Source organism: Tachyglossus aculeatus, chromosome 18 (genome assembly GCF_015852505.1).
Source record: "Tachyglossus aculeatus isolate mTacAcu1 chromosome 18, mTacAcu1.pri, whole genome shotgun sequence".
Taxonomy (NCBI): Eukaryota; Metazoa; Chordata; class Mammalia; order Monotremata; family Tachyglossidae; genus Tachyglossus; species Tachyglossus aculeatus.
Genome location: NC_052083.1, coordinates 9187152 through 9209850, shown reverse-complemented (window position 1 = coordinate 9209850; position 22699 = coordinate 9187152). Strand labels below are relative to the sequence as shown.

Genomic DNA, 22699 nt, shown 5'->3' with positions numbered 1-22699 from the left:
ACTCTTCCCCCCACCGACTACTTGTACATATTTACTATTCTATTTATTTTGTCAATGATAATGATAATAATAATAATGATGGCATTTATTAAGCGCTTACTATGTGCAAGGCACTGTTCTAAGCGCTGGGGGTATACAAGGTGAACAGGTTGTCCCACAGGGGGCTCACAGTCTTCATCCCCATTTTCCAGATGAGGTAACCGAGGCCCAGAGAAGTGAAGTGGCTTGCCCAAAGTCACACAGCTGACAAGTGGCAGAGCCAGAATTCGAGCCCATGACCTCTGACTCCAAAGTCCGTGCTCTTTCCACGGAGCCACGCTGCTTCTCTGATCAATCAATCAATCAATCAATCGTATTTATTGAGCGCTTACTATGTGCAGAGCACTGTACTAAGCGCTTGGGAAGCACAAATTGGCAACATATATGATGTGTATCTAGCTTTACTTCTATTTATTGTGATGACTGGACACCTGACCACATGTTTTGTTTTGTTGTCTGTCTCCCCCCCCAGACTGTGAGCCCGCTGTTGGGTAGGGACCGTCTCTATCTGTTGCCAACTTGGACTTCCCAAGCGCGCTTAGTACAGTGCTCAGCACACAGCAGGCGCTCAATAAATACGATTGAATGAATGAATGACTAGATTGTAAGCTTCTGGAGAGTAGGGTCGGAACTTTTTCTCCCACTGGCCGTTCTCCAAGCTCCTGGTACCCTCTCCGCACACAGGTGCTTAGCAGATGCTGTGGAAGGGCTAGAGACCCGGGGCCTCCTGGGTCCCCTCTGCAGTCCGTAGGCTGCGAGCCCTTCGAGGGACAGGAACTGTGTCCGATCTGATTATGTTGGCTCTACCCAGCACAGTGTTTGCACAGAGTTGTGTCACTACTGTTGTCATTATTGCGTGTTCCGGAGCTCCAGGTGACTTCTCTGTCCCGTCCGAAGGGGTGTGCGGGCCCGAGTCCCGCTAGCCTCTCTGGGGCGGCGGTTGGACCGGGCAGCCTGCGTCAACCCCGGGCCGGGCTCCTTAACTCCCTACTCAGACCCCTGGAGCCCCCGCTGGGAGAGCCGGAGAGAACCGAGCTGATTCAAGCCTGTCTCCACAGCGTGCTGGTCCTGCCCGCCCCGGCCGGCCTGGTGGAGGACAGCGGGCAGGAGGTGTGGCCGGCTTTGCGGGCGAGTGGGCGGGGAGCCCTCAGGCCCGGCGGTGCCCGGCCTCGTTGGGCTCGGGGTGGGCTGTGGGTACCACCTGGCTGTAACCTGGGGCCTCTGGCTACTCCATCCTCTCCCCCACGATCCAGCTCCTGTACTTCGACACCGTCAGCGCCCTCAAGGACTTGTTGACGAGCCTCATAGTGCGGGACATGACTCCCCATGGGCTGCAGGACATGTTTAAGGTAAGGTGAGGTCGGGTGGGTGTCATCTGTCCTAGGGATCCCCCACCCCCAGATCTGCGGCGGGGGGGAGACAGGGCCTCTGGAATAGGAATCACCCTGAGCCCATCCTGTCCTTCTGCAGTGGGGTTCATTCAGTCGTATTTGCTGAGCGCTTACTGTGGGCAGAGCACTGTACTAAGCGCTTGGGAAGGACACGTTGGCAACATACAGAGACGGTCCCTACCCAACAGTGGGCTCACAGGCTAGAAGGGGGAGACAGAGAACAAAACAAAACGTATTAACAAAATAAAATAAATATGTACAAATAGAGTAATAAATACGTACAAACATATATACAGGTGCTGTGGGGAGGGGAAGGAAGTAAGGCGGGGAGTCCTTCCCAGTCCCCTTTCTAGACTGTGAGCCCACTGTTGGGTAGGGACCATCTCTATATGTTGCCAACTTGCACTTCCCAAGTGCTTAGTACAGTGCTCTGCACACAGTAAGCGCTCAATAAATACGATTGAATGAATGAATGAATGAGGAGGGGGAGAGGAAGGAGGGGGCTCAGTCTGGGATGGCCTCCTGGAAGGGTGGCAACCGACTGGGTCCAACTTGATTTGCAAGCATCCACCCCAGCGCTTACTACAGTGCCTAGCATGTAGTAAGCACTTAACAAATACCATCATTATTATTATTAAATGCAAAGAGGGCATACCGGTCCCCGGGAACCCGTGAGGAATCTGGACCTGGAACCAACCAGGAGGTCCCTACCCAACAATGGGCTCACAGTCTAGAAATATAATTATGGCGTTTGTTAAGCATAGAGAAGCAGCGTGGCTCAGTGGAAAGAGCCCGGGCTTTGGAGTCAGAGGTCATGGGTTCAAATCCCGGCTCCGCCAATTGTCAGCTGGTGTGACTTGGGCAAGTCACTTAACTTCTCTGTGCCTCAGTTACCTCATCTGTAAAACGGGGATCAAGTCTGTGAGCCCCACATGGGACAACCTAATCACCTTGTATCCCCCCTGTGCTTAGAACAGTGCTTTGCATGTAGTAAGTGCTTAATAAATGCCATCATCATCATCATCATCAACCTGGCCTGGGCGCTCGGGCGATGGGAGATGCCTTCTCTTGGGGGCTTTATGCTTGGAACCAGGGTGGGCCCTGGCGTGCATTGACCCTCCTGGGAGCAGGGTGGCCCCGTCTGGGTCCCAGTTCACCTAGGGGAGTGTAGTTGGTGTACCCCCTCCCCCTTCTCGGGCGTGCTTGGGCATTCTGAGGTCCTGCATCATTCATTCAATTATATTTATCAATCGCTTCACCAGGCTGAGGCTCAGGGCTGAAGGCCTGGTCCTCCCTCCTAGCTTGGCTTCCCTCCTCCTTCCCCCGCCCGGCTCGGTGACAGGAATTCCCCCTTCCTTTGCAGCATTTGGGCCCATGGGTGAAATCCGTTAAAGAGCACGAGCGTGAGAGGGCAGTGGGGGTGAGCGCCTGCCTGCTGCGCTACTTCCTGGAGCGTCTGCACGTCAGGGTGAGTCTTGCCTCCGCCACCCGGTTGGCAGCCCACCCCCAATCTCCCTCCTCCCAGGTCCCCCAGCTTTTCCTCCAGATTTGCTCCCAATCCTCCTCGGGCCCTTCCTCCGCTGCTGGGGGCCAGGGCTGCTTACTCTCCCTGAGAATCTTCCCCTCCACCATCTCCTCGGACTCGAGAACTGGGCTTTGTGGCCTGGTGCTCGGACCCAGGGTGACCAGAAATCACTCACCCTCCTCCCCCACCCCCAGCTTTTAATCAATCAATCAATCAATCGTATTTATTGAGCGCTTACTGTGTGCAGAGCACTGTACTAAGCGCTTGGGAAGTACAGGTTGGCAACATCATTCAGTCATCTCTCGCCCTTTTCGAGAAGCAGCGGAAAGAGCCCGGGCTTTGGAGTCAGAGGTCATGGGTTCGAATCCCGGCTCCACCAACTGTCAGCCGTGTGACTTTGGGCAAGTCACTTCACTTCTCTGGGCCTCAGTTCCCTCATCTGGAAAATGGGGGTGAAGACCGTGGGCCCCCCGGGGGACAACCTGATCACCTTGTAACCTCCCCAGCGCTTGTCAGCCGTGTGACTTTGGGCAAGTCACTTCACTTCTCTGGGCCTCAGTTCCCTCGTCTGTAAAATGGGGATTAAAACCGTGAGCCCCCCATGGGACAACCTGATCACCTTGTAACCTCCCCAGCGCTTAGAACGGTGCATTGCACATAGTAAGCGCTTAACAAATACCATCATTATTATTATTATTTTACCTCACCTCATTGATGTGCTACATCACAGCCCTCACCCTTCACTCCTCTAACGCCCACCTACTTACTGTACCTTGAGCTCGTCTAACTCTCCGCCCTACGTCCTCTCTCCGGCCTGGCCCTCCCTCCCTCCCTCTTCCTATCTAACAGACCACCTCTCTCCCCGCTCTTAAAACCTTCCTAAAATCATACCTTCCTCCAGTAGGCCTTCCGAGAGACTGTGCCCTCATTTCTCCTACTCCATCTCCCCTTGGGGGTCATCTGTGCACTCGATCTGTACCCCTTAAAGCACTTGCCATTCACCCCATCCTCAGCACTTATGTACATCTCCTGTCCCTCCCATTTCTCCTCTCTGTAATTTAATATGTCCGTTTCTCCTTCTGGACCGTAAGCTGTTTGTGGGAGCGGGATGTGTCTAGCAACTCCGTTGCATTGCACTGTCCCAAGGATTTGGGGGGGGTTTCTTGAGGCGTTCTCCCACTGACTCTTGGCCCAGTTTCCCCCTCTCTCCGCTCTCCCCCAGTCAATGGTGCCGTTTCACAACCTGGGGGTCCTGCTGGGGCTTGTTGCCCCCCGCTGTTCCGACTCGCTGGCCACCATCCGCCAACCGGCCGTGGACTGCGTGTACTCCCTGCTCTGTATCCAGCTGAGCTACGAGGGTAAGGAGCCCCCACCCCGGGAGGCAGTAAGTGAAGGCCGAGGGCAGGGAAGGAGATGGGCCGGTCGGGGCTCTGGCAGCCGGGGTGGGATCCTTCTCTTTGTGGCCCTGGTCCGGACGCCGTCCGAACGAGCCCGGTCCTGGTTTCTGGGGAACTTCCTGGGATGTGTAGCCGGGTCTTGGGGAGCTGGCATTCCCAGGGATAACACAGGAAGCCGTGGGGTAGAGCACAGGCCCGGGATTCAGGAGGTCATGGGTTCTAATACCGGCTCTACTAAGTGTCTTGACTTCTCCGTGCCTCAGCTACCTCATCTGTAAAATGGGGATTAAGACCGTGGGACTGTGTCCGACCGGATTTGCTTGTATCCACCCCAGCACTTAGTACGGTGCCTAGTACATAGTAAGCGCTTAACATACCCTTCTAGACTGTGAGCCCGCTGTTGGGTCAGGACCGTCTGTATATGTTGCCAACTTGCCCTTCCCAAGCGCTTAGTACAGTGCTCTGCACACAGTAAGCGCTTAATATATACGATTGAATGAATGAATACCCTTCTAGACTGTGAGCCCGCTGTTGGGTCGGGACCGTCTCTCTATGTTGCCAGCTTGTCCTTCCCAAGCGCTTTGTCCAGTGCTCTGCACACAGTAAGCGCTCAATAAATACGATTGAAGGAATGCCCTTCTAGATTGTGAACCCGCTGTTGGGTCGGGACCGTCTCTCTATGTTGCCAACTTGTCCTTCCCAAGCGCTTAGTCCAGTGCTCTGCACACAGTAAGCGCTCAATAAATACGATTGAATGAATAAATACCCTTCTAGACTGTGAGCCCGCTGTTGGGTCGGGACCGTCTCTCTATGTTGCCAGCTTGTCCTTCCCAAGCGCTTAGTCCAGTGCTCTGCACACAGTAGGCGCTCAATAAATACGACTGAATGAATACCAGAATTATTATAATTATCCCCACTAGAGCAAAACTCCCACCTCCTCTAGAGAACCGTAGCCCCACGGCGTTTGCCTGGGGATTGAGGGTGGGGCGTTTTGGTTTCTTTTCAGTCTTCCTCCCTCCCCGACACGGGCCGAAGCCAGCCGGTGGTTGGCGGAGCTCCCGTGCACCGCTCCAGACGCGAGCTCAGCCCGGGCTCCCCGTCCCGCTTGGGGTTGGGGGGGAATTGGCCGGGCACCATCTCCGCCCCAACCCCGTTGAGGAGGGAGCCCCCCGCCCCGCCCCGCGCCGCCCCGCGCCTGTACGGCCAGGGCCCAGCTGCCACCGGGTCCAGAAGGGGGCGCTCCCGTCCCGTCCCGGCCACCGAGGAGGGAGCCTGGGGACTGGGCCGCCCCGGCCCAGCCCGGCTCTTGGAAACCCTCCCTCCTTGCAGGCTTCGCCCAAGATCACAGGGACAACCTGGTGGAGACGCTGCTCCCTCTGAAAGATGGCCTGGTCAACCCGGACTATTCGGTCCTCTTCCGTACCTGCTTCAGTATCGCCACGGTAAGGCTGCCCTCCAGCGCTTACGGTCCCACCTGGGCCCCGCCTGACCGAGGGCGGCCTCCTCTTCCTCCTCCTCTCCTCGTTTCCTCCCCACCTTTTCTCCCCGTGCCAGGCCATAGTTATCTACTCTTTCATTCATCCATTCATTCATTCATTCATTCATAAAGTCGTATTTATTGAGCGCTCACCGTGTGCAGAGCACTGGACTAAGCGCTTGGGAAGTCCAAGTTGGCAATATAGATAGAGAGTCCCTGCCCAACAGCGGGCTCACAGTCTAGAAGGGGGAGTCCTCGGGAGGTGAGAGCCAGCCTCAGATTGCCCCCCACCTTACTTCATCATCGTCAATCGTATTTATTGAGCGCTTACTGTGTGCAGAGCACTGGACTAAGCGCTTGGGAAGTCCAAGTTGGCAATATAGAGAGGCGGTCCCTGCCCAACAGCGGGCTCACAGTCTAGAAGGGGGAGTCCTCGGGAGGTGAGAGCCAGCCTCAGATTGCCCCCCACCTTACTTCATCGTCAGTCGTATTTATTGAGCGCTTACTGTGTGCAGAGCACTGGACTAAGCACTTGGGAAGTACAAGTTGGCAACATATAGAGACAGTCCCTACCCGGTGGCCTCCGTCCCAGGGGAAGGAGGAAGTTTGAGGTCTGTTTTGGAACGGGCATGGCAGAGAAAGGAGGCCAAGGGAAAGAGCCTTCCAGTTCCAGACCGGTTGTCCGTGAATATTCCGGCTCTTTCCTCAACTTCCTCTTATCTGATTGGGGAGAGCCGAGCCCAGCTTGCCCCCGGCTTGTCTCCCCACCATGGGCTCCAGCCACCACCGTGGCCGGGATTTGGGGGGACAGAAATCTGCAGCAGGCCATGCCCAGAGTCTGGCTTTGCCTTCCTACCCCTCATGATCCAAAAGTCTGGCTTTGCTCTCCTACCCCGATGATCCCGGCAAACCCGGCACCTTTCTCCCTGGATCCTGGTCTCTCTCTCGGCTAAGAAAACGGAGCTACCGGGTGCGGGTGGGAGGGAAGGCTTGCCCTGTTCCAATCAATCAATCAATCGTATTTATTAAGCACTTACTGTGTGCAGAGCACTGTACTAAGCGCTTGGGAAGTACAAGCTGGCAACATACAGAGACAGTCCCTACCCAACAGTGGGCTCACAGTCTAGAAGGGGGAGACAGAGAACAAAACCAAACATACTAACAAAATAAAATAAGTAGAATAAATATGTACAAGTAAAATAAATAGTGTAATAAATCCGTACAAACATGTCCTAAGCACTGGCGTAGATGCAAGTTTGTCAGGTTGAACACAGTCCCTGCCCCAAATGGGGCTCACAGGCTTCAACCCCGTTTTACGGCTGAGCTCATGTGGACACAGAGAAGTGAAGTGACCGGCCCAAGGTCAATCAATCAATCAATCAGTCGTATTTATTAAGCACTTACTGTGTGCAGAGCACTGTACTAAGCGCTTGGGAAGTACAAGCTGGCAACACATAGAGACAGTCCCTACCCAGCAGTGGGCTCACGGTCTAGAAGGGGGAGACAGAGAACAAAACCAAGCATACTAACAAAATAAAATAAATAGAATCGATATGTACAAGTAAAATAAATAGAGTAATAAATTCCCTTTCCAGAAGGGAAGTGGAGGGGTAGGGAGGTTCGGAAATGGTGCCGGAGCCGGAGCACGGAGGGCCTTGGTGTCTGGGACCAGCTGGCCGCCGAGCTGTAGGGAGGAGTTAGGTTGGGCCCTGCCCAATCTGTCCGGTGGGTCCTGGGAGCCCAACCCGCCTTTCCCAGGTGCCCAGGCTGAGCTCCGAAAATTGGGGCATATTCCCAGAGGCCCCAGCTCGCAGGCTTTGTTGCAGCCGAACCCAAGCGACCGAGGGCAAGACCTTGTTCCAGAACAGGGGTGGTGACATGGAGCCCCGGGGTTCTGCTGAAAAGCGTTCCAGTCCCACCTGCCACCTGGGCCCTCAAGCAGCTGGGGAGCCAGAAGTTGGCCTCGGTGGTGTCCCAGGCTGAGCGCCAGCCAAAAAACTCCTCACCAGCTAAGCCTGGGGCCTCAACTGTCGTCCTCAACACTTCCAGGACTGACCGAGGCCTATGGGGTGTAGAGCGCTGTATTAGATTCCCGCTGGACAGGCACGAGACGAAGATAGCGGGATAAGGGCGGTTGAAGGAGTGGGTTGGAGTCTTGCCAAGTGCTTGGTCTGGTTTACGCAAGACGCCTTGTTCCCAGGATCCCCCCAACCCTTTTCAAGTGACATTCCAGGGAAGAAACGAGGCCTCGTGGAAAGTGTGCAGCGCTGAGAGTCAGAGGCCCTGGGTTCTAACCCCATCTCCCTCACCTGTCCGCTGTGTGACCTTGGGCAACTCAACTTCTCTGTGCCACAGTTTCCTCATCTGTAAAATGGGGATTCACTCCTACTCCTTCTTACTTGGTCCCAGTCCCACGTGGGGCTCACAGTCTGTGTCCTACCTGAATATCGGAGAAGCAGCGTGGCTCAGTGGGAAGAGCCCGGGCTTTGGAGTCAGAGGTCATGGGTTCAGATGCCGGCTCCGCCAATTGTCAGCTCTGTGTCACTTCACTTCTCTGGGCCTCAGTTCCCTCATCTGTAAAATGGGGATTAAGACTGTGAGCCCCCTGTGGGACAACCTGATTACCTGGTATCCTCCCCAGCGCTTAGAACGGTGCTTTGCCACATCGTAAGCGCTTAACAGATACCAAAATTATTATTATTATGTCTCGTATCTACCCCAGTGCTTAGTACAGTGCTGAACGCATAGTAAGTTTGGGCTTTCAGCCCGGCCAGAGGGCTCTGGGTTCTGGCAGGTGGGTGAGAGCCCCCAGCCCACAGAGGCTGTGGTGATGTGCCCAGCCTGGTCAGCGAGCCCTCGTGGGCTGAAAGCGTGCCCCTGCCAGGCAGGCTGGGAAGATTAGAGCCAACGCTCACATGTTCATCCGAAGAGGACCAGGCTAGGCGGAGCCCAGGTGGTTGGGACGCCCCACGGCAGCCAGCCGTGGGCGAGCCGGCCCTGTGCCGCTCCCTTCTTGGGTCACCAGGTTAGAGGACCCAGCCGGTCTCTTCCCCTTCCCGCTCCCCAGGGACCCGGAGGGAGACTGCGAGACCAGTTGTCTCGGGGAGGCGGTACCTGCGGTTCTCCCTGAGACCCCCTCCGACCCTCTCCCCCGCCTTGCCAGGTTATCGGGAAGCGGCTTCCCCCCGACCAGCTCGTCAGCCTGCTGTTCGTCATGTTCGAGGCGCTGGGAGATGTGGACAAGAACTGCTCCCGGGCGGCCACCGTGATGATCAACTGCCTGCTGAAGGAGCGGGGCTCGGGGCTCCTGGAGAAGGTCCGTACCCGCCGCCCGGCCCGTGGTGGTCGGGAGGGAGGGGGCCGCGGTGCGGGTCGGGGGTGGCCGCTGTGTCGGGGAGCCCAGGGCCTGTGTGGCCGTCGGGATCCCGTGAGGGTGGAGATGCGTACCTGCTGGAGTCGGGGTGCTGGGGGGCCCTAGAATCAATCAATCGTATTTATTGAGCGCTTACTATGTGCAGAGCACTGTACTAAGCGCTTGGGAAGTACAAATTGGCAACACATAGAGACAGTCCCTACCCAACAGTGGACTCACAGTCTAGAAGGGGGAGACAGACAACCAAACAAAACATATTAACAAAATAAAATAAAATTATTACACCCCATAGGCCTCGGTCAGTCCTGGAAGCTCTCTAGAAGAGAGCCAGGAGGCAGCCCAAAACTTTGGGTGCCTGGTGCTGGGCCAGGCCACTCTGAGCCTCTCCCCTGTTTGTTGCTTGACCTCTATCTAAGGGATAAGCCCCAAGATTGGCAGCTCCAAAGGGCCTGCGGCCCAGCCGGCGTCTGCCAGTAGCCCCGGGATAGTGAATTTGGCCCTTAGTTTTTTCTGGATCGAAGCAAGGTGAGGAGCGTCCTCCCTCCCACCAGTCCCTTGGGCCGTAACCTGGAGAGGTCCTGGAGGATGGAGCAGCCAACACTTGTCAGGCCAGGGGGCCTCCAGTCCCAGCCAACACCGTCTAAAGGGACCAGTGGCGGCCAGCAAGTGGAGCATCTTCCCTTTGAGGTGGCCAAGAGGGGCCTGTCGGAGCCCTGAACAGAAGGCTCGGGGCCGGGCTGGGGCCAAGTTCCATCGCAGAGAGGTCCCGGGCCAGGGGGCTCTCGGCTTTGCCGGCGGCCAGGCGTGCAGAAATAAGGCTTTGGCTTCCCCCTCGCTCGGTCCTTAAGCTTTGGATCAAGTTCTCCTCCGGTTCCCACCGCTGTTTGGGGGCCATAATTGGAAACACCAGTTCCCTTCCCTTCTTGGGTTTCCTGCTGCTCCCTTTGCTGAGGCCCTGCGCCCGCACCCCCCCGATCGAGTGGCTCCTTGCAACCGCTCCGGCTTCCATGTGACTCACCTTTCGGTCCCGGCCAGCCGAGCCCAGATCCTGAAACTTGAAGCGACGCTAAGCCCCACTGAGCCCGCGAGGCCCGGGAGCCTAGCCGGGGGCAGGGAGCGCGCCGGGGCCGGGCCTGCCGCTCGCAGCTCTGGGCCCGGGAGCCACGGTCCCCCTCCCGAGCTCCAGTCGGTCAGTAGGCGTATTTATGGAGCGCTTAGCGTGTTCAGAGCATTGGCAGGGGACAATAGAACAAGCATCCTGGTCTGTTTGCTTGGCTGAGGATGTTGACGGAGCATCAGACAGTCTGGCTTCAGAGGTTGGGGCAGGCGGGGAAAGGCCTGAGGGCCGTCTAGCTTGGCTGATGGACTCCCCGCACCTTGGGGACTAAGCCTGATGGAGAGAGCACACCCCCAGCTTGATTCCCTGAGCCTGGCAGCCCCACGGTGTCCTAAGAAGGGGCAGCCCTTAGGGCTGGGGGAGACGAGAAGGTGGCAGCGGCCACCTTTCACGCTAGAGGAAGTAGGAGATGCTCAAAGGGCAGTCAGGGGCACGATTTCGAGGCCCACGTATAGCTGCCGACGGCGGGTTCTCTGTCTCCGGATGCAAAGTAGTTGGGGCCCCGGGGGACCGGATGGGACGGCGCACACCTCACCGGACACAGGTGAGGGGAGGCGGGGCCTCGGAGTGATGAAGCTGAAGGTTACGGTGCATTCCTGCTCTCCTCTTCAGGTGCCTGAGATGGTGGGGCTGGTGCACAGTAAGCTGCAGGAGGTCTCCGAGGAGCACGTGCAGAAGGCCGCCCAGCAGACCGTCTACATCCTGGCTTCCCAGCACAAGGCCGCCGTGGTGGGCAGCCTCCTGGCCAGCGCCCTCCCGTTCGACAGGTACCGACCGCCCTGTGGGGTCAGCTGAGCCGGGGCCGGGCCACAGAGCGTAACCCGGGTCTAGGTTGGGGCCGCCGTGACCTGCATGGAGCTGGCCGATCGCTCGCCGGCCATGACGTCCCAACCGGGAGAGCGGGCCGCAGGTCTCGGGGAGGCGCCGAGCCCCTCTCCCCAATTTCCCCTTCTCAGTGTGGCGGCTCAAGGATCCCCTCGACTTGGCCCCGCTCCGACCTCATCTTTTCCTAAGGGTTCCTCGGTTCCCTCGCCTTTGCGTAGCCCCTTGGAGCTTCTCGGCTGGGCCGCGGAGATCTCCCCGTGCCGGTCTGGGATGGATGAGGGTCCCGCGGGTGAGCTCTCAGCTTGATGGCTTCTCCAGCCGGGGCAAGGAACCTAGCTGATGACTCCAGAGATGGCTAATTGATGTTTCTACGTGCTTCCTAACCCTTCCTGGGCTTCCCCAGGAAGGAGAAGCGGCATGGCTCAGTGGAAAGAGCCCGGGCTTTGGAGTCAGAGATCTTGGGTTCAAACCCCGGCTCTGCCAATTGTCAGTTGGGTGACTTTGGGCAAGTCACTTCACTTCTCTGGGCCTCAGTTACCTCATCTGGAAAATGGGGATGATGACTGTGAGCCTCCTGTGGTACAACCTGATCACCTTGTAACTTCCCCAGTGCTTAGAACGGTGCTTTGCACATAGTAAGCCCTTAATAAATGCCATCATCATTATTATTATTCCCCATTGCCAGCGACGGGAAGAGCCTGAGACTGCGTTTGAGGGATTGCTCCGTTTCGGTGGTTTTGCTTCCTTTCTAAGCACCACGGGGGCATTTTCCTAGAATCTGGGCATGCCAGCAGGGGAGCAGCCCTGAACACGAGGGAGTTTCTCCAGCACCTTGCCACATTTCTGCCCCCTTAGCCTGTGTCCGAGCCAGGCTGCTGATGGCTTCCTGGAGACTGGCCCCAGGAGAGCTCTGCAGGCTCCCAGGGTGGGTGCCCTGGGGCTGTCTTTGGGGAGGCCCCAGACCTTGGTGGAGGCTAGCCTGCCCAGCCCCTGGATTCATTGCCCGTCTCTCTGGGAGAGGCCATCGCCTTCCTTGAGCCCTCTCCAGAATGCCGGTGCAGTTGACGAGACTGCGGTGCCCACCTAGGCGCCCCGTCAAGCCTGTCCTTCGGGGTCCCAGCCTCACCCAAACCCGAACGTGGACGCGGCCTCCACAGTTCCACCGGGCACGGGCCAGCTTAGCGTAGCTCCGGCTCTCGGTCCTCGGCACCGCGCATCTGCCCCCGTCTGACCCGAAATTGCTCCGGCGCATCCTCGGTGTCTGTTCGGCCCATCCTGCTGGCTGCCAATATTTTGCCATCATCCATTCCCCTCCACCAGCCCGTCCGGAGGAGCCGGACTGCAGCCAGCACTGCCCGGACGGCGGCGAGTCGGCTCCGTTCCAAGCTTCTGCCTCCCGGGTCACGCTTTGACGCGGCGTTTGGCTCGCGGATAACGCTGATTTTCATTCAGTCGTATTTATCAAGTGCTTACCGTGTTCAGAGCACTGTACTAAGCTGATGAGACTGTTGGAGCCTTGCTGACCTTCAGTTGGGTGCATAGCCCTTGGCCTTGTTGCCGCCACCTCCCTCTGCCCGTCTTTCAAAGGACTCGGTGGCCTCCCGGATTCCCTTTTCCTTAGTCCCATCTGTACAAGAGTGCACCCGCTGCCCAGGTAGTGGAATTCCGCGGCATCTTTCAGCTCCATTTCCAGCTCCGATTTCAGCCGGCTTCGGATTTCACAGCAGCACAGGCGTCGAGCCTCTGCAGCAGGTCGTAGCGCTGTGCTGCCTCTCAAGTGGCCCGTGGCCTCCGTCTCGTTTGGGCTTTGAGAGAGAGGACTCGCTATGCCCATCAGACCCGGGATGACTTTTGAGAGTGTTTATAATCGGCCGCGTCTCCCAAGGGTCTGGAAACACCGTAACCCAACTTCCCCGGTCTTGAAAAATCACCGTCGGACAGACTTCGGCCGCCTTGATGAACTCGGGAAGCGGGCTTGCTAGAGAGAAGCCAGAGGTCAGGCGGCCCGAAGGGGTCATATGCTTGGGCATAGTGGATGAAACCGGGCTACGGGTCCTTACGGCGTTGCCCACTCTTCCCTCTGTGCCACCCCAGAGCAGCTCCTCTTTGCTTCGCTCTGTGCCACCCTGCAGCGGCCTGGCAACAATCAGTGGGCAGTGCTGGAGTGGAATAACTCCGTCCAGGGTCTCTCAAAGAGTAGAGACCAACAACAACAACAGCAACGATGGCATTTGTTAAGCGCTTACTATGTGCCAAGCACTGGGGGGGGATACAAGGTAATCAGGTTGTCCCACATGGGGCTCACAAGTCTTCATCCCCATTTTACGGATGAGGTAACTGAGGCACCGTGAAGCGACTTGCCCAGCCACCCAGCAGACAAGTGGCGGAGTCGGGATTAGAACCCACGACCTCTGACTCCCAAGCCTGGGCTCCTGCCACGGAGCTACACGCAGTGTGCTGCCCTTTGCCCGTTTCTTCAGGGAGATGTGTCCAATGTCATTTTGTTTTTATGGTACTTATTAAGCGCTTGCTATGTGTCAGACACCGTTCCGGGCGCTGGGATTGGTACAGGACAATTAGGTCGGTCGCAGTCCCGGTCGGGGCTCACGGGCTAAGTGGTCTGTGGCTCTCATTCTCTGCTCAGGGACCTTGACATCCGCTCAAGGCTCTGACGGCAGCACTGCCCTGTCACGGATGCGGCCAAGTCCGCGGGCTCTGCCCCAGCAGCTGAGAATAAAAGCCTAGGTGAAGCCATTCCATCTCCGGCAGTGGCGCCCGGGTTCTTGGAGGAACCCGGGCGATGGTGGTCCTTATCGGAATTTGGGATGGACCATCCAGCCAACCTCCAGAACTGTCCCTCCCTACCGATATTTGGTCCCGCTGACCGGTTTTTCTTCAGCCCGCCCAGCCTCCCGTGGGAACGAGTTCCTGCCGAGGAAGGATTGGTTTCTTTTGAATTCCTACCTTCGTGCTTCAGTGGGTGCCTGCAAATGGGATCCTGTTGCTTCCGAATCCTCTCCTGCTCTTGGCTGCGGGTGGAAGCCGGTTCTCCCAGGGGGGACTGCCAGTCAATCAATCAATCAATCAGTCATATTTATTGAGCGCTTACTATGTGCAGAGCACTGTACTAAGCGCTTGGGAAGTACAAATTGGCAACATATAGAGACAGTCCCTACCCAACACTGGGCTCACAGTCTAAAAGGGGGAGACAGAGGACAAAACCAAACATACAAAATAAAATAAATAGAATAGATATGTACAAGTAAAATAAATAAATAAATAGAGTAATAATAAATATGTACAAACATATACATATATACAGGTGCTGTGGGGAAGGGAAGGAGGTAAGATGGGATGGAGAGGGGGACGAGGGGGAGAGGAAGGAAGGGGCTCAGTCTGGGAAGGCAGTCAAAGTCTGCGGTTTGAGGACCCCCCCACCCCGTTCTCTTTAACCCTCGTTGCTCTCTGGGGTTCTGACTTCTCCAGGCCCCTCGGCTGGATCTTAAGGCCAAAAGGTGGTCACTTGGCTCTGAATAACCACTTCTCCGATCCCAAAGGCATTCCCCAGGGCCCTCTGGGTTCTGTTGCCAGGCTGAAAGCAGTGGTCACCTGCCGGCCGTCCACCTTGGCCCTTTAAGCTGAGACCTCTGAACCTTCCCTCGCCATCTACTCAGGCCGGGAATATACTGGAGGCCCTCTGCCACCGTGCGACTGTGGTCCTGAGGATAAGGGCTACGGAGAGCCAGATGAAGGTTCCCCTGAATGCCCCCTCCCCAGACCCGAGGCAGCAGATCTTCCCAAGGCCCCGGGCCACATCCTCTTGCTCTCAGATTGGTGCCAAGAGAAAGGTTCTGGGGAGAGGGAGCGGCTCTGCGGTAAATGATAGGCAAAAAAAAAGCCTCAGACTTTCTGACTTCCTTAGCTGAGAGGTGTCAGTGGAGGAGCTGGTCTCTGGTGTCCGCTAACCCCCGGGCCTGACGGGCTGAGATCGTCCCACTCAGATCATTAAGCTCAGTTTGAGCAGCGGAGTCAGGCGTGCTGGAGCGGGAGGCAAAATCCCCAACATACCTGGTTCAGGCCCGACGGGGAGAGGGGTACCGGCCTGCTGGTCAGGAGCCTCCGGGCACCAGTCCCAGCTGTGCCACTGGTCAGTTCTGTGACCCTGGACAAGTGACTCTCCCGCTCTGAGCCTCTGTTTCCTCACCCGTAGAAAGTGGATAGTCATTTCCGCCTCTCTCCGCCTCGCAAGGCCGCTGTGGGGAGAAAAGGGAGAGGATTGATGTGAAAATGTCCCGGGGACACGCGGGGTCCGACTTGGTGGGTATATGAGAGTCCGGGGCTGGGCTTCCCCCCCGCCTCCCCGTCTCATCCTGTTTGGGATCAGGAGGTGTTTCCCTGGTGCCCGGCAGGTGCGGAGCAGGTGTGTTGTCCACGCGGAGTCGGGGGAAGGGGCCCTTGACCGTTTGGCCCTGCCCCGGGTCAGACCGGTTCAGACCCGTTCTGGGTCCAGGCCAACTGCCGCTCTGTCCCGGCCCCTTCAGGGGAAGATGGAAGTCGTGGGAGGCCCGAGCCGGCTTCGTCCCCTTCCCAGGGAGCAGAGGCCAGGGCCCCAGGCTAACGGGAGCCGGACCGGCCGGCCCGGTTGGGACTTGTGCTTCCCGGTTGGCGCGTCCTCGGGGGGGAACTTCCGCTTGCCGCAGGTCAGCCCGGCGGACAGGCTGGCGGTGGGGTGGGAGGGGGAAGGGGAGCATTCCCTGGAAGCCCTTGCCCGACCTCCCCCAGGCCCCGAGCCATCGGCCCTCCCCGGGACTAGGGTCTGCCGGCAGCGGAGGTCAGATAGGGGTGTCGGAGGGGGGATGGGGGACATACGAGCCGCCCGATTCCTGACCCCTGACCCCGGGCCCAGAGAGAGCCTCCGTTTGCCTCCCTTTGCTCCCTGCAGACATGTGTGCGCCATGTGGAGGGCCCTGGCGTTGGAGCCCAGCCTGACCAGCCAGATCCTGGAGCTGCTCCTGGAGAAGATGAACAAAGACGTCCCTTTCAAAGAGAACAAACCTTCCCTCCTGAGCAGCAGTTACGACCGGATCGCCACCGTCCTCCCGCTGGCCGTGAGTGGGTCCCCTTCTCCTCCTCCCGGGCTTCCTGCTCTCCGTCCTCCTCCTCCTCCCCCGGCCTGGGGGACTGGTCCTTGGAGTCTCCGCCTCCCCCCAGCCCCCCAGGAGAGGCTTTCCTGACCATCCCTCCACCTGGCCCGCTCTCTTCATTTCCGTCGCCCAGGGCTCTCGTGCCCGCCCCCGATTCTGGAACCCAGCGTGGCCCGCATAATGCCTATTAGCATTAATCCACAGGCCCATAAAAAGCCTCTCAGGTGTTCATCCCCCGGGGAGATCGTTTTGCGTTTTATCCCTTCAAAAAAAAATAAACTCAGCTTGGCAGCTTTTTAAGCAGGAAAGCAGCTGTGAAAATTTCCTCCCTCTCTGAAGGACCGGGTTCAGAGGGGACGGAATCCGTCACACTGAAAGGGGACACTCCGTCCCTGCCTCCCACCCTGGCTTTTTTAGCCGCCCGGGGAGGCGAGGGGCGGGGGGGTGGCCTCATTACAGCTCCCTGCGCCTCATCCCCCGCTTGCCCACGGGCGATGCCTTCCTGCTTATAAAACGTGAGCCGGTCCCTCTCCGCCCCCACAGCCAGAAGTCGGCCTCCCGGAGCTCTCCTAGCTCCTAGGGCTTTCGGGCTTCACCGAAGCAGGGTTCGTGGCAACGGTGGCTTTTAGGCCCGGTGCCCGGTTTTCCAGCTTTTGATATCGCCGCCTCCCGAGGGAAGGGAGGGCCGGCCCGTTAGGGAGCCGGAATCGGAGACGGGGTCTGGTTTTCTCCGGGCTCCGTCCCGCGGGCAGGTAGAAGATCCTTCCTCTAATCCCCGTCTTCCCCCCTTCTCCTCTGTCTTCCCCCTCTCCCCCCCACTCCTCTCCCTCCAGGCCACATGTGCTCTGTATGAGATCATGTCTGCTCCGGAGTCTGGGGCAGCGGTGCTGGGGCTTTACCCGGAGCTGTTTGTGACTCTCCTGCTGCGGGTCAGCTGCACGGTGGGCGTCCAGCTCCCCAGGGGCCTCCAGTCCAGGGAGAAGAAGAGCAGCCACTGCAGCCCAGGGCCCAGGACCCTTGACCCCTGCAGGTACCGCCTCGGCCAGCTGCCTCGGGGATGCCGCTCCGCTCCCCGCCCCTTGCCATGTGGAACTGATTTTTGTTTTTCGTAAACATAATCACCCGGGCCGCGGCGGTTGGGGGGGGGGGGGGGGGCGAGGTTTGAGGGGTGGGGGGCTGTGATGGTTGGATAATACTCGCCAGACCCAGGCAGGGTTTACCCAGGTGGGGGACGCTACTCCGGAGGTAATGGATCTCCTCCTCTCCCCCTCCCAGCTCTCCCTCGTGTTCCCCCTCCCTTTCAGGGCTGGCTGGGGCCGGGGGGCATCATACAAACTACTCGGGACGGGGAGGGGACTTTGCTCTTGGCCAAACCCGGGTTCTGCCTCCAAAAGGGAAGGCCGGGGCGGTGCGGGGCGTCTCTGGTCCCGGCCCCATGGCAGCGGGTCCCCCCAGGGCAGCGGGAGGTGATGACCTTTCCCGGAGGCCGGGAGATCCAGGGCCAGAGCTCCGCCGCTGGAGCGGCAAGTGGGTCGGCCCGGAGCCAATTCCGGGAAACTCTTTATCCTTGTCCGTGTGGGAGCAGACGGCACTCCTTCCCCCGGGACCCGGCCCGGCCCAGGAGCTCACGAGGGGTCTGGGTGACAGACGGATCTGGGACTTCCGAGACGATAGGGCCGTTAGTCGGCCCATCCCTGACCATCTCGGGCTGCTCGCCCGCGCTGTCTTCCATCTCCGGGCTGGATGGCATCCGGTCCGGTGGCGTTGGCCCGCCGGGGGCTCCCGGGGGATTGGGGGGTTCTCCTCCAAGCGGCTTCCTGCCCGAGAGGGATTTTCTCAGTTGGGCCCTCGAGGCGTCCAGCCCCGCTGAACCCCCGGGAAAGGAGGAGCCCCGAGCTTCGCCGGGAGCGGAGCTGGCGGGCGTCTGCTTGGCACGTGCTAGGGGCCGGGCCCCTGAGTGACGGCAGCACACCCGGGGCCGTGACGACTCCCGTGAAATATGAGTCCTGCCTCTTCCTCCTCCTCCTCCCCCCGTCCTTCTCCCCGCACCCGCCCCGGGAGCCCCTCAGCTCCAAGCTTCTGAAATCAGTTCCGCAGACGCGCCAACCCCGACCGCGTCTGCCCAGCCAGGCCTCTTCCTACTCAACCGTTCCCCATCAGGCATAGAAGTCGGCTGCCCAAGGCGGCCTCACGCGATTGCCACCCGTGGCGCCTTCTTGGGGGTTCTCGTGCGCCCTTGCTGCCACTCCCCCCGGAATCCCCGCCGCCCCTCTTCCCCGCAACTCCCTCATCAGTTGGAGGAGCCGGGCGGCTCGGCCAGAAGGTGTGGCCGGACCCCCGACCCACCGGGAGTCATCTCTTCTAATGGGGAGACGGGCAGAGCCTAATTTCCATTGCTAATAGACGCCTGGGCCGGCGATGGGTTTGATCGGTCTGGATCGGTTGTATCTGCCCCAGATGCGGAGCCATAGGCCCCGTTTCCAGCTTGGAAAGCCGCCACCGATTCCGACGGTGGGTTTTTTCCGGCGGCAGAGGCTCAGTGAGTGGGAGCAGGTTATTGTGCTGGAGAGCGGTGCGGCCGACTGATTAGGATTCGATTTAGACCACATGTCGCGGCGCGGGCCGGACCCCCCAGCAGCGCGTGCGTGGGTGTGAGTCTTCTGGGCTGCCCTCCGGAGTTGATTCCCGGTGGGAAATCATCCTTAGAGACCGGCGGGTCGCCGGGACAAGGCCCGCTCTCCCTTCCCGCTGTTGCAGCTTTGCAGGAGCCAGAAGCGCGCAGTTAGTTCTTGTGGGCATCCCTGGTCTTCCTGGTTGACACCCCAGGCCCCTCTGCCACCTCCCGCTCCTGTTCCCGACCATGCGTCGGGAGGTCCTGGGAGCCGCTCACCCGGGGCAGGAAGCAGGGTGCATTTGGGAAATCAATGGTATTTATTGAGCACTTACTGCGGGCAGAGCACTCTACTAAGTGCTGGGAAGAGTTCAGTGCTTCGATGGTTCAATGGTCGGTGGGTAGAGACACCCCGCCACAAGGAGTGGAGGGGAAATGAGGGTTTGGGGAAGGCCTCTCGGAGATGTGACTTTAATAGGGCTTCGAAGGTGGAGATGATGATGATGATGATGATGATGGCATTTATTAAGCGCTTACTATGTGCAAAGCACTGTTCTAAGCGCTGGGGGAGAGAGCGATCGTTCTTTGGATACGAAGAGGCGGGATGCTCCGGGCCAGAGGCCGGACGCGGGTGAGGGGTCGGCGGCGTGCTGGATGAGATGGAGGTACAGCGAGTAGGTTGGTGCTAGAGTGAAGTCGCACGCTGGTTTGTGGTAGGAAATCAGCGAGGTAAGGGAGGAGGAGCAAGGTGATCAAATGCTTTAAAGCCATCGGTGAAGAGTTTTTGTTTGATGTGGAGGTGGATGGGCAACCACCGGAGGTTCTGGAGTGGGGAAACATGGACCGAACGGTCGTGCAGAAAAATGATGGGCAGGGAGCAGATAAAGTGTGGACCGGAGCTGGGGGAGAGAGGAGGTAGGGAGGTCCGCGAGGAGGCTCACACAGTAGTGAAGATGGGCTAGGATAAGCGCTCGTTGGCGGGGGCCTGATAGGGCCTGGGGCGGAGGGTTGGTCCGGAGGGGGTGTCCCAGCTGGATGAGGAGGCCCAGGCCGCGCCGGTGTCGTGCCCCGATCCCGTTGCGGGCAGCTGGCCGTACCTGGTGGGCCGGACCGAAGCCCCGGGCCAGGTGCCAGGCAGCTCGCTGGGCAGAGCTCGCCACACGTGGCCCGGAAGGTGTCAGGGGAGCGGTGAGGACGGCTGGGCGCTTTATGGAACAATTAAAATTAACAGCCCAGATGTGGCCGCGCCCCAGTGGAGCAGAGGGAGGCGGGTGCTCTGATTGGGTGCTGGCTGGCAGGGACGCTTCCCTGTGCGGCCGGCCGCCCGCCCGCCCTGCACCCGGCGAGGGCCCCAGGTAGCCTGGGCCTCATTACTGCATCCCCAGGCGCCTCGGGGCTCCTTGGCGACCCCCGCTTCTGACGGAGCGGAAAACCCTCGCGGCGCAGAGGGGAGCGGGACAGAGGTAGACCAGAAGACCCGCACCGCCCCCGCCGCCAACAGAGGCAGGAGGGTTGGCGGTCCCGGGCCGGCCCTCGGTTGGCCCTGCCCGTGCGGGCCTCGAGGGACTAGATGAGGGCAACGCCTGGCACCCCTGGCGCGTGGGGAGCGTCGCCTCTCCCGCTGGGAAGCAGCGGGGTTGGCGAGTAGGGAGATGGGGCGGTTTTGTTGTCTGGGCTTGGCTCCACGTCACAGTTGGTCCCAGGTCCCCCAGACCCAGCTGGCCTGGTCCTCTCTGCCATCCTCTTAAACCAACCCGCCTTCCTCCGGCCTTTATGTTGGCTGGCTGGCCTGCCCATCGCCCGCTCTCTCTTTACTGTCTTGGGCTGCCCTCGGGAGCTCGCTGGGGAGGCGGGGAAGGATGCCTTGTGGCCACCCCCGCTACCCACTAGAGCCCACCGACGGTCCGGTCGATCGTTCTTTACAGCGGCGCCGTGGAGACCCTGCAGGCCATGCTACTCCGCGGGGGTGGCGAAGAGGTGGTCAAGGCCGTGGGGCTGGCCGGAGGCTGGGAGCTGATGACCACCTTGGATGGGCACCCCGAGGGCACAGCGCAGCTCGCCAGGTGAGAGAGGGGTCAGACCCCACTTCAGTCACGCTCTCCTTCCAGTGTCCGGAGGGCCAGTGAGGGTGACCCTTCCCCTGGGGCCGGAGGGATGGCGGGGAGCAAGGACTCCTGCCCGGTCGCACAGGAGACAGCCTGCCCAAGGTCCCTGCTCCCTCTGCCCGCTCTCCCACGCGTGAGCCTCGTGCCCAGCAGAGCCCAGAGCCAAGCAGCGGCAACCCCATCACCCCATCTTCTTTGCCCCCCGCACCCCACCTGGCAGCGAGGGTTGACCCGCTGTGCCAGCAAGGACCCTGGCGCCCCGACATGGGCAACACTCTGCCCACAGTCACTGGGCAGCAGCCAGGGCCTGAAGAAGCAGCGTGGCTCAGTGGAAAGAGCCCGGGCTTCGAAGTCAGAAATCATGGGTTCAGATCCCGGCTCCGCTGTCAGCTGTGTGACTTTGGGCAAGTCACTTCACTTCTCTGGGCCTCAGCTCCCTCATCTGTAAAATGGGGATTAAAACTGTGAGCCCCCCCACCGTGGGACAACCTGATCACCTTGCAACCTCCCCAGCACTTAGAACAGGGCTTTGCACATAGTAGGCACTTAACAAATACTGTCATTATTATCTGAGGGTAGAGAAGCCGCGTGGCTCGGTGGAAAGAGCCCGGGCTTTGGAGTCAGAGGTCATGGGTTCAGATCCCGGCTCTGCCACTTGTCAGCTGTGTGACTTTGGGCAAGTCACTTCACTTCTCTGGGCCTCAGTTCCCTCATCTGGAAAATGGGGATGAAGACTGTGAGCCCCCCCGTGGGACAACCTGATCACCTTGTAACCTCCCCAGCGCTTAGAACAGTGCTTTGCACATAGTAAGCGCTTAATAAATGCCATTATATAAAATATAAGACCCTGGCCCACCAATGCCGGCTTGCTGACCACCTGCTGTCCCTGGGAGGAGTGGGGGCCCGGAGGGAGGGAGGAATCCCCCCAGGGACTCAAAGTGACCACCGAGTCAGTATTATTAGACCTCTCCCGTCCCCCCCTGCCCTAGTCAGTCCTGGCAGACTTGGCACCTGTTTCCTTCCCCTGTGGGCAGCGGGCCGCCCCACCACCGGCCGGCTGGTGGGAGGGGACGAGTGGGTGGGCCGGGCGCGTTCCGCTCCGGAGGCGAAGGCGTTCACACACGTGTCCCTCTACCCGCAGGGCCATGGCCAAGCACGCCGGCCCCCGCCTGCCCATGGTGGTGAAGACCCTGGCCCCGATCCTGAACAGCGTGTTTGAGATCCAGCGGGTCACGGCCACCGCCTTCTTCGCCGAGGTGAGGACGGAGCCGCCCCCCGGGGAAGCGGGGGCCGGTTCGGGGAGCGCACCCGGCGCCTCGGGATCCAGGGTCCGGGCAGCCTCTTGCCGACGCCGGCTTTGGGGGTGGCGGGCCGGCGAGCGGCCGCCCGCCAGCAGCATCTGCTCCGCCCTCCAGCTGCTCGGCAGCAACGTGGTCAACGACCTGCCCCTGCTGGAGCCCCTGCTGGACCACATGACCGGGCGGCAGCGGGACCCGTGCGCCTGCGTGCGCAGGCTGGCCCTGAGGGGCCTGGCCAACATCGCCACCAGCGCCCCGGACAAGGTGAGCGGGCACGGGGACAGACCCGACCCCCGGGGCGACCTCGGCGCCACCCTGGGCCCCGCCAAAACTCGTGGCAGGGGGCAGATTAACACAAGAGGGGAGCGGCGTCTTTCCCCGTCCGGGATGCGGTGGG

General features: G+C 59.6%; 1 protein-coding gene and 1 pseudogene across 2 annotated transcripts in view; one reads left to right on the top strand and one right to left on the bottom strand.

Annotated features, from left to right (window-relative positions):
• The window catches only part of MROH1 (maestro heat like repeat family member 1), a 67404-nt gene that overhangs the window by 42062 nt on the left and 2643 nt on the right, over positions 1-22699 (top strand). For both annotated transcript variants that reach the window (XM_038759948.1, XM_038759947.1), the window contains 12 exons: positions 1035-1149; positions 1293-1388; positions 2794-2898; positions 4178-4313; positions 5682-5794; positions 8993-9145; positions 10932-11086; positions 16087-16252; positions 17122-17318; positions 20825-20962; positions 22146-22260; positions 22420-22566. In XM_038759948.1, the coding sequence (XP_038615876.1) occupies positions 1035-1149; positions 1293-1388; positions 2794-2898; positions 4178-4313; positions 5682-5794; positions 8993-9145; positions 10932-11086; positions 16087-16252; positions 17122-17318; positions 20825-20962; positions 22146-22260; positions 22420-22566 (1636 nt within the window). The remainder of the gene's footprint in view (positions 1-1034; positions 1150-1292; positions 1389-2793; positions 2899-4177; positions 4314-5681; positions 5795-8992; positions 9146-10931; positions 11087-16086; positions 16253-17121; positions 17319-20824; positions 20963-22145; positions 22261-22419; positions 22567-22699) is intronic.
• LOC119939928 lies at positions 20107-20851 on the bottom strand (annotated as a pseudogene).